The sequence below is a fragment of the Zootoca vivipara genome, chromosome 13 (genome assembly GCF_963506605.1).
Source record: "Zootoca vivipara chromosome 13, rZooViv1.1, whole genome shotgun sequence".
Lineage (NCBI taxonomy): Eukaryota > Metazoa > Chordata > Lepidosauria > Squamata > Lacertidae > Zootoca > Zootoca vivipara.
This window is the reverse complement of record NC_083288.1, coordinates 30,235,715-30,250,045: the sequence shown is the minus strand read 5'-3', so window position 1 is coordinate 30,250,045 and position 14,331 is coordinate 30,235,715. Positions and strand designations below refer to the sequence as shown.

Below are 14,331 nucleotides of genomic sequence, written 5' to 3'. Positions count from 1 at the left end.
CACCCGTAGGGTGTTAAAGTAGCTAACTTTGGCTGGGCCATACCCATTCACATCTGCTTAAAATTGATAACTATCTTTTAAAAAAATCCTTACGGCATCATTCATCTTTCCATATTCTCTTTCTCTCTTGTTCATCCTTGATGTAAGTTGCATGGGTGCACATACCTGTCTACACACTAGCCATTATTCACAAAGAGAGGCTAGTGTGCATTTCGTATGGAATGAGCCAAGAGCAAATTAGACTTTCACATTTTTAATTGGCTTCTCTGCTTTAGTCACTGACAACACTAGATATGAACACTGTAAATATTGCTTAACATTTTAATGTGCCCAGTCATTGGCATTCCAAGCAAAACAGAGCTTCTCATTTATTTATTTTTGTCATGAAGTGTAAGGAAGGCCTATCTAAAGAGGGGGGAAAAAGCATGGGAAACTGACAGTCATGTGGGTTCTGAAAATTCAGCGCCTTCTTCTATCAAGTCCTTTGCATGACTTTTCGGAATGCCCCTTGCACATTCTTGTTTCTCAAGCTGTAGATGATTGGATTAAGCATTGGTGTGAGGATCCCATAGAGCACAGGCAATGCCCGGTCCTGCTCCTGGGAGTAAGTGGAGTTGGGACGTATGTATGTGAAGATGATGGTACCAAAATAAATGCTGACTACAGTCAGGTGTGAAGCACAGGTGGAAAATGTCTTGAGCCGCCCTTCTTTGGTGCGGATCCTTAGGATCGTCAAGACTATGTAGACATAAGACACCAGAGTAACCAGGAAGGAACCCATGATCACACCTCCACCCACCACAAAAGTAGCGATCTGATTGACCTGAGTGTCAGAACAGGAGAGCTGGAATAGGGGTGGGATGTCACAGAAAAAGTGCTGGATGACATTGTCCCGACAGAAGGACAAATGGGACATCAGGCCCGAGTGCACACCTGAGTTAGACAAGCCAAGGATCCAAGCAGCTGCTGCGAGCCAGGCACACACTTTTGGGCTCATGAGCACACTATAGTGCAGTGGGTGGCAAATGGCTGCGTAGCGGTCATATGCCATGACACCCAGCAGAAGGCACTCGATGCCACCAAAGGAGATGAAGAAGTACATCTGAGAGAAGCAGCCAGCTAGGGAAATACTCTTGTCCTGAGAGAGGTAATTCATCAGCATCTTAGGGACTGTGGAGGTTGTGTACCCAATGTCCACTACAGAAAGATTGGCCAGAAAGAAATACATGGGGTTGTGAAGTCTGTTGTCCAAACTGATTATGAGAAAAATTAAAATGTTTCCAATAAGAGCCACCAGATAAATTACAAGAAAGAAGCCAAAGAGAATGATCTGGGCCTCAGGGTTGTTAGAGAGTCCTAGGAGGATAAATTCTGTGACGGTTGTTTCATTCAGAAGCATCTGTGGTGGCAGTGTCATCTGTGAAGAAACATGGATGTAACATTTTTCAGCTATTTTGTTTTTCCTTCCAAATTTGAGATCTGAAATGTAGGGCTTAGCCACACAATTACATGTACTTTCAGTGCACTACAGCTCTGATTAGCTAATACACAGGAGCCTTGAGGCTGATTTCAATTCTCTTTTACCTTTCTCAACTCTGCCGCATCTCCCCATCCTAAACTCTTAGCTCTTTTATTTCTTTAGTGCTCCATGAATAAATGGAACACTTCCTTCCAGAAGCCTCAAATAAATCTCAGTAGCATAGGAATATCTGATCCAGTCTGAGGGTTTGTGGAAGAAAGGGGCTATATTTCTTCTTGGGAAATTAAAGGGCATTTAAGGAGTAGAAGTTCAGAAGCGGGACAAGAACAGTCACGGATGGAAGATTTTGCCTAAAATCTCCCCGAAGACATATTTCTTAATGAGAAAATTTCTGAGAACAATAATCTTTTTCTTTTTATCTTCCAAAAACGTATTTTGGAAAGTGTTCTTTGAATGCTCTCCCACTTTCTGCAATTGCTCCCATCCCACCACACCTGACATGCAACCTGTTGCATCCCCTAGAAGGCTTCATTGCAGAATTTCTCTAAATATATTTCTGCACCACTTTTTGTGGCATGCACTATCCTTTTATCCAACGGCAGTAGCATAATATTCTGTTGCAACATGGCCTCTTATCCTGCTTTCCCGAGCAGCTTGACTTTTCAAGGATGACTTCATTATGCAGTCTGTTTCCTCTCTCTGATTTAAAAATGAAGCATTGTGAAGTTTGCTGCTAAGGCTACTGCAAGTTTGTCAAAAGCAAATTAACTGCAGCTTTCTCTGAATACCCAAGTTAACAAACAAAAAAAGAAAGAAAAAGGAAGAAGGAAGAAGACCTTTCATTTCGGTGTCTGTATGCTGCTATCTAATTTCTTGCAATAGGTCTTCTAATCCATTCGCATGATCCATAGCTCAGTTAAATTCAAATGCTTGAATTTAGAACAGGGATGGGGAACCTGTGACACTGCAAATGTTATTGGACTCCAACTCACATCAGCCTCATGATGGTCAAAGCTCAGGAATGATGAAAGCTGTAGTTCAGCAACATCTGCAGTGTCACAGCTCCCCCTTCTGCAGATAGAAAACAATTTGAGGTGACATTGTAAAACGGTATAACCTTTTGTGTGAAAGACCAATATGCAGCAGTAATTAATCCTTTTTTCTTCTTCACAAAAATGGATCATAGGCAAGCATTCCAAAGTCTCCTTGGATTATGAAAGCAGCAAGATGAAAAGTTGAGTTAGTTGTGCTTTCGTTCAACATTAAGTCGCCTACTGTTCCCAGCCAGCCAGATATTCATACAGGATGTGATACAGCTGGTGCTCTATGCTACCAGCATTTGTTATTAAGCAGTATACTGCCCATACATCTGGAGGTTCAATTGTTCTGTTTCTAGTGTTTGAACTGTGACTTATTTTTTAACAATGCACACACATGAATGTGTACGCGTGCACACACGCACACGCACACACACACAAACACACACACACACAGGCACACACACACACAGGCACACACACACACACATGCTTAATTGTAAATAAAACCTCTAAGCACATGCAAAGAATAATAAAAATACATTGAAACTGTCAGTAAAAGCTGAAGCTTTAAAACAAGGTTTTTTTGTTTTTTTAAAAATTGAAATATGGCAAGTCAGTGCTTGATGGTGGAATCATTTAGAGAAAAATGCATCTCTGAAGTAAACATTTCGCTTGGACCGAGGAGAAGCCAAATTCAGTCTTGAGCTTAAAGACTCACACAATGGCTATGGGGAAACTCATTATCTGTCAACCTCAGGTGCCTCATCTTTAAAACTGGAATGTGAATCAATTGTGTCTTTTTGACAATTGAGAAATGTATGAAATATTATTATGTGCTAGAGAAAATGAATCAAGCTTTTTATCTACCATGCATTCATTGTAATCTTACTGTTCAGTGCAGTTTATTTTATTCCACTGCAGACTGTAATCCGTTCTGAATCCCCATCCTGGAAATGATCTTGATACAGAAGAATATTGTTAAATTGCTCACAAGGCTGCTCTGCTTCTGCCTCCTTCAGGTCTCAGTCCCCAATCATTTGTACACCAGGCTAGGTAAATATTCCAGCAAAGCATGCCCAAGGGAAATTGTGTGCAACAAAGATAGCTTAATTCCAATAGTCAGGAGCACACATTACTTCTGAGAATTTGAACTGGAAATACTGTCTTAAAAGACAGTAGTAGATGGGCAACTTCTGAAGTAAAACACACCTGCAACTATATGCTCTGATCTATTGCAGGAAACAGGGTGACACAGGTCATTTGGGAATAGGCCATAAGAGTTGCTAGAATCAGAAATAACATATCAGTGATCTCCATATAACTTTTGTGGTAAGTCTTTGTGGCAACAAATACACACCCTGGTTTTTGGACAAAATCAGTACACATCTCTTTAAAGTTCCTGCTAGTCAACAATAGGAGAATTGCATCCCTCTAGGGCAGGGGTGGAGAACCTCTGCCCTTCAGATGTTATTGGACATGATATCTCATCAGCCCCACCCAGAATGGCCAGTTGTTACCGGTAGGTTAGGGTTAATGGAAACTGTAGTCCAGAAACATCAGGAGGGGCATAGGATCCCATCCACTGCTTTAGGGTGGGGGTAGGAATCTAAGGGACTGCACTGATTGGACTTTGGAGGGATTTCTTGATTTCTTTGCACCTTTCATATATAGTTCATATATTATATTTATTAAGCCTATGATGGCTCCTAATCTGCCTTAACCCGTAATAGGCATATAACAACAGCAGTTTAAGCCAACCCCTGAAGCCCTTTGTATTGCTGACCTGTTTCTAGTGCTTGTGAAAGGAATCCCATTGACTCCACAAAATTTCAGCCTATGAAGGAACGTGTGGCCATCAAATGACTTAGTTATTTCTCCTTGTTAAGTGCTCCTTGCTGTTCAACTCAGGCCTTAGAGCAATTATATAACATTTGGGAAAGAAGATACATCCCAACAATCCAACACTTGAGGCCAAGATGGAGAAGATCTCAACCACCACCATGTATTTTCCCTTTGTGCTCAGGTAAGTTGGAACAAAAGAGACCCAGACACTGCAAAACACCAACATGCTGAAAGTGATGAACTTGGCCTCATTAAAAGTGCTGGGCAATGTCCTAGCAAAGAAAGCCACAGCAAAGCTGACAAGAGCCAGGAATCCCATGTATCCCAGAACACCATAAAACATAGAGGCAGACCCTTCGTTACATTCAATCACAAATTCTTTAGACAAAGAATCCATGTCCAAATCTGGGAAAGGAGGAGCAGTACAGAGCCATACAGTACAAATAGCTCCTTGCATGAGAGAACAGGAGAGAACAATGGCAGTTGCCAGTTTTCTCCCCACCCAGTTCCTTACTCTGGATCCTGGCCTTGTAGCCATGAATGCCAGAACCACAGTGGTCGTTTTTGCCAAGACAGAAGAAACAGCCACGGAGAAGATGATGCCAAAGGTTGTTTGTCGTAGCAGGCAGGTTGCTCTCTGAGGCCTCCCAATGAACAGCAAGGAACAGAGGAAGCAGAGCAGGAGAGCGACCAGCAGAGTGTAGGTGAGACTTCGATTGTTGGCTTTGACAATGGGAGTGTTTTTGTATTTCATGAATATTCTGAGTACCAAAGCTGTGATCACAGAAAACGAAAGTGCCAAGAAAGCTAAAGTGATGCTCAATGCTTCCTCATAAGCCAGAAAGTTTAAAATCTTGGGAAGGCATCCATCTTGGTGTTTATTTGGATACTGATCTGCTGGGCATCTGATGCACTTGTCCATGTCTGAAAAAGGAAATGATGATACCTCCCTTTCCCAAACAAGTGAGGGACTATCTACAGTCTATCATCTCTATCATCTCTATCATCTCTATCATATCTCTCTCTCTCTCTCTCTCTCTCTCTCTCTCTCTCTCTCTCTATCTATCTATCTATCTATCTATCATCTATCTATCATTTATCACCATCTATCTATACTTCCATCCTATTTAATTCTGCTCAGAACTGTTCCATTGAGTTCAATGGCATGTATTTCTCAGTAAGTGGTTTTCGGATTGCTGACTGTAGCATGTAAGGCATTAGGAGAAACGGAAGCCTGAGGGAGCTATCAGGTGCAATGGCTCAATATTCACCCCTGTTGCTTCAATAGCTACAGTTTACAGACACAATCAGTTTCTTGTTTGAGGAGTTATACATCAATGGAGATGTTTAAAGTTGAAAAGCTTGTTATGTCCAGACCAGGGTTTCCCAACCACTGCTCCAGCTAGCTCCGGTTGATGGGTATTTTAGTCCACTGCAGGAGGCAGTGGAAGACAGGAGTGACTGGCGTGCTATGGTCCATGGGGTCACGAAGAGTCGGACACGACTAAACGACTAAACAACAAGTAGTCCAAAAATGGCTGGAAACCCAAGTTTGAGAAACCCTGGACTAGATTATGCTTTGATGATTAGCTTCACACTAGGTATGCTCACTGGTAGAACTTTATTCTTGTCACGCAGAAAGACACAGGTTCAATGTTTGGTTTATCCTGCATTGGTTTATCCTGCATTAGTTTATCTTGCAATTTAGATTGCAATTCTTTGCATGTCTACTCAGAAATAATTCTCTTTCAATTACTTCTGTGTGGGAGCCCACACCTGCCAGAATTAATAATATTTCCCATTAGAGGACATATAAGGTGACCTAATGCAAGGGCATATAGGTGCTGCTTGCTATCCTGAAAGCACAATAAATAAATGTTAACTCCTCTTGGTTTTTTTTTTTTTTACAAAGAATCTCTGAAATAATTTAGATTGCTTTGGAAGTGATGATGCAGTCTGAACCATGCCTACTTTATGTGTTAATGTTTTAACATGCTCACGTGCCATGTCACCTACCCAAGGCCACAGAAATCATCTCTTCTGGACATGGATCGCAATCATAGCAACAGAATGGTTCCCCATCTTTCTTTTTCCTAATAGAACCTGGGCTGCATCTGTCATTGCACACTGAAGAGGGTGACATCTATTCATAAACACAAGGGGGTAAAGGTTGAATACATGTTGTTCCCAAGGGATGATTCAGATTTAACTAATGACATCACAGATATGGGAAAGAGCACTTTGCATGCAGGACAGGTTCATAATTTCTGGAAAATGACTTCTCTGATTTACATGGCTCAGAGAGGAGGCCTTCATAGCCCTGATATTAATCCCACTCATGTCTTTTATAGGCCATCAAAATATAATATTCAAATAATAATAATAATAGAAACTTCTCAGATGTACATGAATGGTTAACAGGTTATCCACTGATAACCATTAATCAGAGCATACCTGCTTAAACTTGCTGTGCCAAGTGATGATCTCCTCACTAATCATGAACTCTCTGCCTGAAAAAGCCCATGGATCCATCCTTCCCACTTTCACCCTTGAAAAGGATTTGTTAGGGAAAGTAACCCAATTTATAATATCAAATCCACTTTCTAGTTCACCTTTCGCATCCAAAGACAATTGGTCCCCAGCACTGTTGTTAAATGAGATTCTCTTCAGGAAGGGGTGAATCTACAGTTGCAGAGACAAAAACACATTTTTACAAAATTATAGGAGGTAGAGCAGTATATCATTTTACAAATCTTACTCTAGTCTGCTAGTGGCTGCTAGTAAACGTGATTCTCCTCTCCTCTACATTGCAGGATGAATGATGGGGATTTAAATTCTTGTGCTCTCTCTACCTTGTTTGTGTCTTATGTTATGGTTGGTGATCAGTTTTGTTGTTACTACTGGCTCTGGGGTAATCGCTTGTGTGGTTGAGCAGGAAGGACTCCTGCTTAGTGTGAAACATGTATGACTGAGATATAGAATGAAAGTGAATGTTACGTGGTATGCAGAAGGATGCGGGGAGGAGAAATGGGTGCCAAAGGTTCCAAATGCTGCTTCCTAACTTGCAAATAATGGTTTTGGGGGATCAAACATTATACCTGCACCAGATCCAAGTAAGGGGAGCAGGAGAAGCTATTGAAAAGGAAGTTGGAATGTGATAAAAGAAAGGTGAGAATGCATTTTATTTCCAGAAGCAGGAAAAGATTGCCCATGTGAAAATGAAGAAAGAGTTCTATCATACATGGTATGACTATCCCTAATCCTTGACAAGATGGGGAAAACATGGACTCCTATGGTTAGCAGTGTAAAAAGCTGACAAGGTAGAAGTAGCATTGTTAATTACTGGATAGTGGATAGTCAGTTATCACAATATTTAAACAAGAGGGTATGATGTGGATTTTCTATTCAAATCTGTCAAGATGTTTTGGTTAAAGAGGTTGTACCTGCCATGGTTGAAGGTTTGGAAGTGTTGCGACCACTCTAGGCTTGGACTTCAATGAGTACATGGTGTTTAAAGCATGTGCTATGACATAAACAGCATTGTATATACTGTAGCTTTGGGGAGTCATGTTCATTTCAAAAAATGGTCCAGAAAGACTCTCCAGCTTTTCCATCCCAGTGCAGGTCCCATCGTTCTCTCCAGCCACAGGAGAATCTAAAAATACACAGTCAAAAGCTTGTGCCCAGAATTCTTGGATGAACTTGTCTCCATTGGCTGAGTAGGGATTTAAGGTCAGAAGGAAAGTTTTGAATTCCTGTACTTCAGTGGAGTGGACTCCAAAAGACAAGGCTCCCTGGAAGACTTGTATATCCCAATTCCTTTGAAACTGCACTGCTGGGAAGTCCCATTGGGCTGTCAGAATCCACATTCTTCCTTGAGTGTCTGCCATATCTCCTGCTTGTACTAGAAAATATTTCAAAATCATTGTAGAATGAGTTTCTGCGAATACAACAAGTGCTTTGACTGTGTTGTTCTTGAAAAGATGAAGCATACTCTCTGCCTTCATGTACCCTTCAAATATTTCAGAGAAATCCGACAGAGCAGGCATCTTGTCAGTGAATGCTGCACAGATGCCCCTTTGTGAAAATCTTGGCATCAAGCTTCCCACAAAATTTTCTCCTTTATCATTATCTTCTGTTATGATCCCAACCCACGTCCACTCAAAATGAAGAAGTAATTGGACAATTCCAATGTATTGATACTCTTCATTGGGGACCACCCGGTACATGAAAGGGAACTGGGTCTTAGAACTCCGAGAAGGACCAAATAAATAATAAGAGACCTATGCAAGAGCAAAAAGTTTGTCAAACGTTGAACAGAGATTTACAGTATAAGATATGCAGTCAAAAGTATTTATGCAAGAGATTAGCCTTTAAAATTTCAAGAAATGATTATGTATGTAGTGGTAAAGACTAGAATCTTTTATGCCAAAAAATAGAGGATAAAAAATATTCCAGACAATCAACTGCAGAATCCTAGAGATTGAATTCCAAACCCTTTGCAGTGCAGCCAAAAAACCCTGTTCCCCATTGGGGTTGGGAATTCAACCCTCATTTGGCCAGGATACTCCATATTTACACCAACTTTACGATCCCCACCTACGCAGAGCTCTTTCCCTCACAAGATTTAACATCTTACCATTTGCAGTTTTGCAAGGTACATTCTTGAAAATCCCATACTGTACTCTGAAAGATATTGCCCTTGTGGCACAAAGCAGGTTGAATCCATCACACACGTTTTATTTTATTGCCCATTTTATGCAGAAATAGATGATAAGTATTTGCCCCCCTTATTGAAGGAAGGGATTTATTGTGCTCACTCTTCCAGGGTGTCTAATCTGCTAAACAATTCTAGTAATGATGTTGTGGAGAATGCAGCAAGATTTTTGAGTGGCTCTATGAAATTATGTCACCATAGGTCTTTAGATCCATCTTCGTACCTCATGATGTCTGGACAGTTTTATCCTAAAGCATCTCTGTTATGTTTTGTTAACTGTGTTGTGCTCTGATCCATGTATATAATGCACTTTTTTATGCCAGTAAAGGAAAATTCATGATGGTAAGAGCTATTGTGTGTCGAGGCTTACCAGAAATTACCTTAAATAACTCACAACTGACAACAGAATTATGGTTTGGTTTTTGGCAAATAATTTAGGGCCACAACTTTGTTAAATACACCAATTTTAATCCGAGTGTGGCTTAGGCTTTTGGTTATTCACTCATCCTTCCTTAAGAAGGACTATCCCCATCTGTCCATTTAGGACAGGACTCAATCAGCTGTCCCCTTTGGACAGGACTCACCTCATCTGCCCAGTTGGGGCAGGACTCACATCAGCTGTCACCATAGGACAGGACTCACCACTGTCCGCTTGGACAGTTCCTGCTCCGACTTCCTGAAGGGAAGTCAAGTAAACATACCTGGGAGAGAGGAGGTGGCTGAGCCCAGTCATTCCCTCCTCTCTTTACCCAAGAATGTTCCCCAAGGCTCTTACTCTTATAATTGGGCCCACCATCCCCGCCAATGGCGGGATGGTAAGGACAAGAGCGTAAGCCCCGAGATTCCTTTAACGGAATACTTCTATATGGAGCAAACGGAGGTGGGGGTAGGCATCTGTGTGCCACACCCCTCTACCAACCGATTAACCAACCCAAAGCCTAACCGCCAACCTAACAAGTTGTGACAATTTGCTAGTGCAGTAGGCGAAAACCAAGAGGCAAAGCCAATCAGCCAATTGGAAAAATTCCTACTGACCCCTGAATACAGGCGGCCCCGAAGGCAATAGCAATGTCGTGCTAACCTGCAAGAAAAAAGGGGCGGGTGGGAGGGGATTCAAACGCCAAGGCAAAATGTGACTCTAAAATGGAGGACAAGGCTTTAAAAGGGGCCCCCCTCAACCAATTAAATCCTTGGGATTTGCATACGCACACCCCCATTACTCAGCATGACCTGGGGCCTTACACTGACCAAACCCTGAGCTAAATTTCCTAGCAGCCCTACCACAATCCGCTTTATATTGTATGATATAAAGCGCTTTGTTAATATTATTTTTTAAAAGCAGGTTTTCTCCACAAAGAAGCAAGGGCTGTGTTGCCATTGCATTCATAGCTTCTCTACCTTTCTCCTTCACATACTTAAATATGTTTGTTCCAGTTCTAAGAATACAAGGAAGGGATGCATGTCAGGTGTTTGAAATCCACATGTCTCATAGAAACACCCTACCTGCGGGATCTTATAGATGCCTAAGATGGTAGCCATGTAAAAGGAGGTTTCAGCATCGAGTCCTCCAATGGCTGCTATCAGATTCTTCTGTGTGTCACACTTGTAGTTGGGGACTGTCCTTTTCTGGCTAAAAAGAAGGTTTAGAGTGGTTTGATATGTCAACTTTTCGTTGAAGTAGCTGTCATAGATGTGGAATCCCAATGTAGCATTTGGTAAAATCCTGGGGTCCTTATTGATCTCCTTAACTGCATACACGAAGGCCCGGACATACTGGTAGTATTTTGTCACCACACTGAAATGAGAGTACAGGTTGTAACCCATAAATTTTTTAGACCTCATGTACTACTTGTCAAGTCTACAGGTGAAACTCGAAAAATTAGAATACCATCGAAAAGTGCATTTATTTCAGTAACACAATTTAAAAGGTGAAACCAAAATATGAGATAGATGCTTGACATGCAAAGCAAGATATGTCAAGCCTTTATTTGTTGTAATTGTAATTATTTGTTGTTAGGCAGGTCAATTATAAATGGAATGTAATTAATAAAATGTAATAGCGATGTTTATTTTTGTATTATTGTAACTATTTGTTTTATTACTGTGGAATTTCCAAAAGAAAGCATTTGTAAAAATTTAAATAAAAATAAAAAATAAAAAGTTGCATTACTGAAATAAATGCACCTTTCAACAATATTCTAATTTTCCGAATTTCACCTGTACATTGTTCTTACATAGAAGTCTGCAGGCATTAATGACTTGAACAGGAAACATGGCACAGAAGAAACCTGTAGGGTCATCTGTTTTGTCTTGGCCCAAATGTTCCACTGAAGAAAATGATGCGAGTGAATTTCTGTGGTGGGTAGCCATTTGTATCTGTGCAAATCCCATGTGATTGAGAACCCAGATCTTCTAGGGATCTGAATCACTCATGGAGCCTCAATGTATACAAAAGGCTTCCTGCTGCAGAAGTTCATTGTCATCACATGTAGGAGCAAGATAATTTGCAGCCCCCTGAGGGGCTAAATGTGTGGCTCCAGTCTGCTTGCATTGCCACTTCAAGGCAGTAATGTCTGAAATGGCACTTACTGTACATTACCACACCATTAAATGCTTCAAAATCATATGGAAATAATCACACATACAATCTTGCATGGGGAGGTATTCAAGTGACAGACCAGGGGACTGTAGATCTAGCAGAAGAGGGAAAGGCAAAATGTAGGGTAGATCAAGGGTGTGCAAATACATTTTCTATTAACCTCAAATAATAATGGCATACACAGAGCTCTATCCAGGGCTAGTCCCACTGAAATTAAGGAATATGACTTAGATTCATTGCTTTCAGTGGGTCTGTGTCAAGAAGGACTAGCTTTGGATACAACCCATTATCTACCATTAGGAATTATAATTTTTTAAATATTCATTATGACCTGCTTATGGACATCTCATGGAAAAAGATACTTACAGAGATTCTCCAACAAACATTGCATTGGGGTGTTCATCAAAGGTTATAGTATTAAAGAAAGAGAAGAACTGAGAAAAAATACTGCCAATGATGAGGTCACCTTGCTCATAATACTCATGCGGGATCTGTAGGGGATCGTTCACACTGCAAGTAGGTGGATGTGCCTTGCTCTCAATTTGGGGAAGAAACACCAGTGTTAACATCAGTAGCCACAGCAACAATGACAGCATTGCACATAAGGGTGAATTCTTTGCTACCAAAGCAAACCCACTCTTCCAGGCTAATTCATTATTATCTAATATCAGCTGGTTCAGAACAGGTTTGTTTGTACACTCTCTTGATGGTGCAAGTCGCTAGTGATACTATGTAGCCTGTGAAATAGCTCTTCTTGTCCACAATCCACACCCCCAAGCTCTGAAAAGTTTTATATGTATTTTCATACTGATTTCTTTTTATGTGTGTAGTCAGTGAAAATCCATGTTGTCATTGGCCAGAAAGGATTACTGTAATTTTACATAATTATAAGGTAATTATAAATCAGCTCAGAAAATGTTCTCCTCATAGACAGCAGAACAGCAGAAGAAAACAAGTTGGTTAGGTATTATCTCAGGGCTTGAGATCAACACCTGGACATACTATGACACTGAGCAAGAAAATACATACAGAAAACCAAAGTCTTGGAATGAAGCCATAGGAATAGGGAACTTGTGCCTGTCCAGGTGTTATTGGACTCCAGCTTCCATCATCCCTGATTACTGACCATGCCTGCTAGGACTGAAGGGAGTTGGAGAATTTCAAGTTTCCTATTCTAGCCTGTTAAATGGACATGCTTGGGATATAAATGAGAACAGTATTAATGTTATCCCTCTGCAACCTTGCATAGCATTACAGTGGTTGAATATGCTGCTTTACTACATCAACACAAACATTTAATGTTACTATGGTGGTGGTGACGACAGTGATTAACCATGTTGTAGTCCATCCTTTACCATAAGGTTCCAGGGTTGAAACGCATGGCATAAAAATAATGGAATAGCAAAATTAACATAACCTTTCAATATAATTACATAAAAGTTCCCATTAAAAAAATCAAAATAATAAAAAGCAGGTGATAATTTTTTCTCATTAGTTCTGAACACCAACCCATTCCCAAAGGCCCAAATAAAGAGGTGCATTGTCAGTTGTTGATGAAAACTTAATAATGTTGGTACTTGATGCACCTCAGAAGGGAGGTCACTTCAGAGGCAGGCTGTAACCACAGAGAAGGGTGACTCAAACTTTTCTAGGAGGTGGCATCATCAGCAAATTGGGATGAAGTGCTCCTTCAGATTGTTGCTCTCAAGTCTTGTAGGGCCGTATATAAGCTTAAGTACCTTGGACAAGGTTCATAAGTGGGCTGACAAGCAGTGTATTCATTGACTCTCCTTTTTATGTTCTCGATCAGCCATGATCGTCAGCATAGCTGCCAAGTTTTCCCTTTTCTCGCGAGGAAGCCTATTCAGCATAAGGGAAAATCCCTTAAAAAAAGGGATAACTTGGCAGCTATGATCGTCAGTACTCTGACCACTGCTTTCTGCATTAGTTGCTGTTTCTGGACCATCTTCAAGGGCAGCTTCCTGTACAGGGCATTATAATAGTCCAGTTACCAGAGCATGGGTCCTGTAGCTATTGTATATTCAGAAACACTGTCTTCATTGGATTTCATATTGTTGCTGCATGAGGTAGAAACAGATGATATGACAGAGATGGCTCTCAGAAGCAGGCTTTCAGCTGTTTATCTTCAGACTCCTCTGTGATTGGGAGAGTAATGCAACTTGCACTGGGAAGAATAAGCTGTGCCATAGCCCATGCTTTTACATGTAGTCTTTGGCTGACAAAATTGTGGATGGATGTAATGAAGTATCTGTCCCTATGTTTTATTATGTAGATATAGGATACCTGGCTGTCAGCTCTGCCTTAGCTTTCTTTGCCAGGATGCTTTTTGCAATGTGGGGGTCTGTTTTGATACCTGAGCACTGTCATGGATTTCTGGGGAGGAAGATGGCAAACTAGACATCTCTTGTTGACACTCTACCAAAAGAGATAATTATGTGGTGATCAATGATATAGCCAACTCACAAATTTTAGTTATCTCATTCACTCTGGAAAAACAGAGGGAACTAGAGATCAAACTCTGATTCTCTGAGAAAGCCGTTCCATGCTGGGAGACTGAGAAGCTTTGTGGGACTCAGATGGTGGTGACTTAGAGCACAGGAACTTCCACCATGCCCAAACACTACATAATAGC

General features: G+C 40.9%; 2 protein-coding genes across 2 annotated transcripts; both read right to left on the bottom strand.

Annotated features, from left to right (window-relative positions):
• Positions 1 to 475: 475 nt before the first annotated feature.
• LOC118077702 (olfactory receptor 5AP2-like) lies at positions 476 to 1,399 on the bottom strand. The gene has a single exon (XM_035101413.2). It carries the CDS (start codon positions 1,397 to 1,399, stop codon positions 476 to 478), a length of 924 nt encoding a protein of 307 aa, XP_034957304.2.
• Positions 1,400 to 4,384: 2,985 nt separating this feature from the next.
• On the bottom strand, positions 4,385 to 12,247 carry LOC118094700 (vomeronasal type-2 receptor 26-like). Its single transcript, XM_060281192.1, has 6 exons — positions 12,045 to 12,247; positions 10,583 to 10,874; positions 7,806 to 8,645; positions 6,817 to 7,044; positions 6,379 to 6,505; positions 4,385 to 5,286 (listed from the first exon to the last, which is right to left on the bottom strand). The coding sequence occupies exons 1-6, from the start codon at positions 12,245 to 12,247 to the stop codon at positions 4,385 to 4,387; spliced, it is 2,592 nt and encodes an 863-aa protein (XP_060137175.1).
• Between the last annotated feature and the right edge of the window lie 2,084 nt (positions 12,248 to 14,331).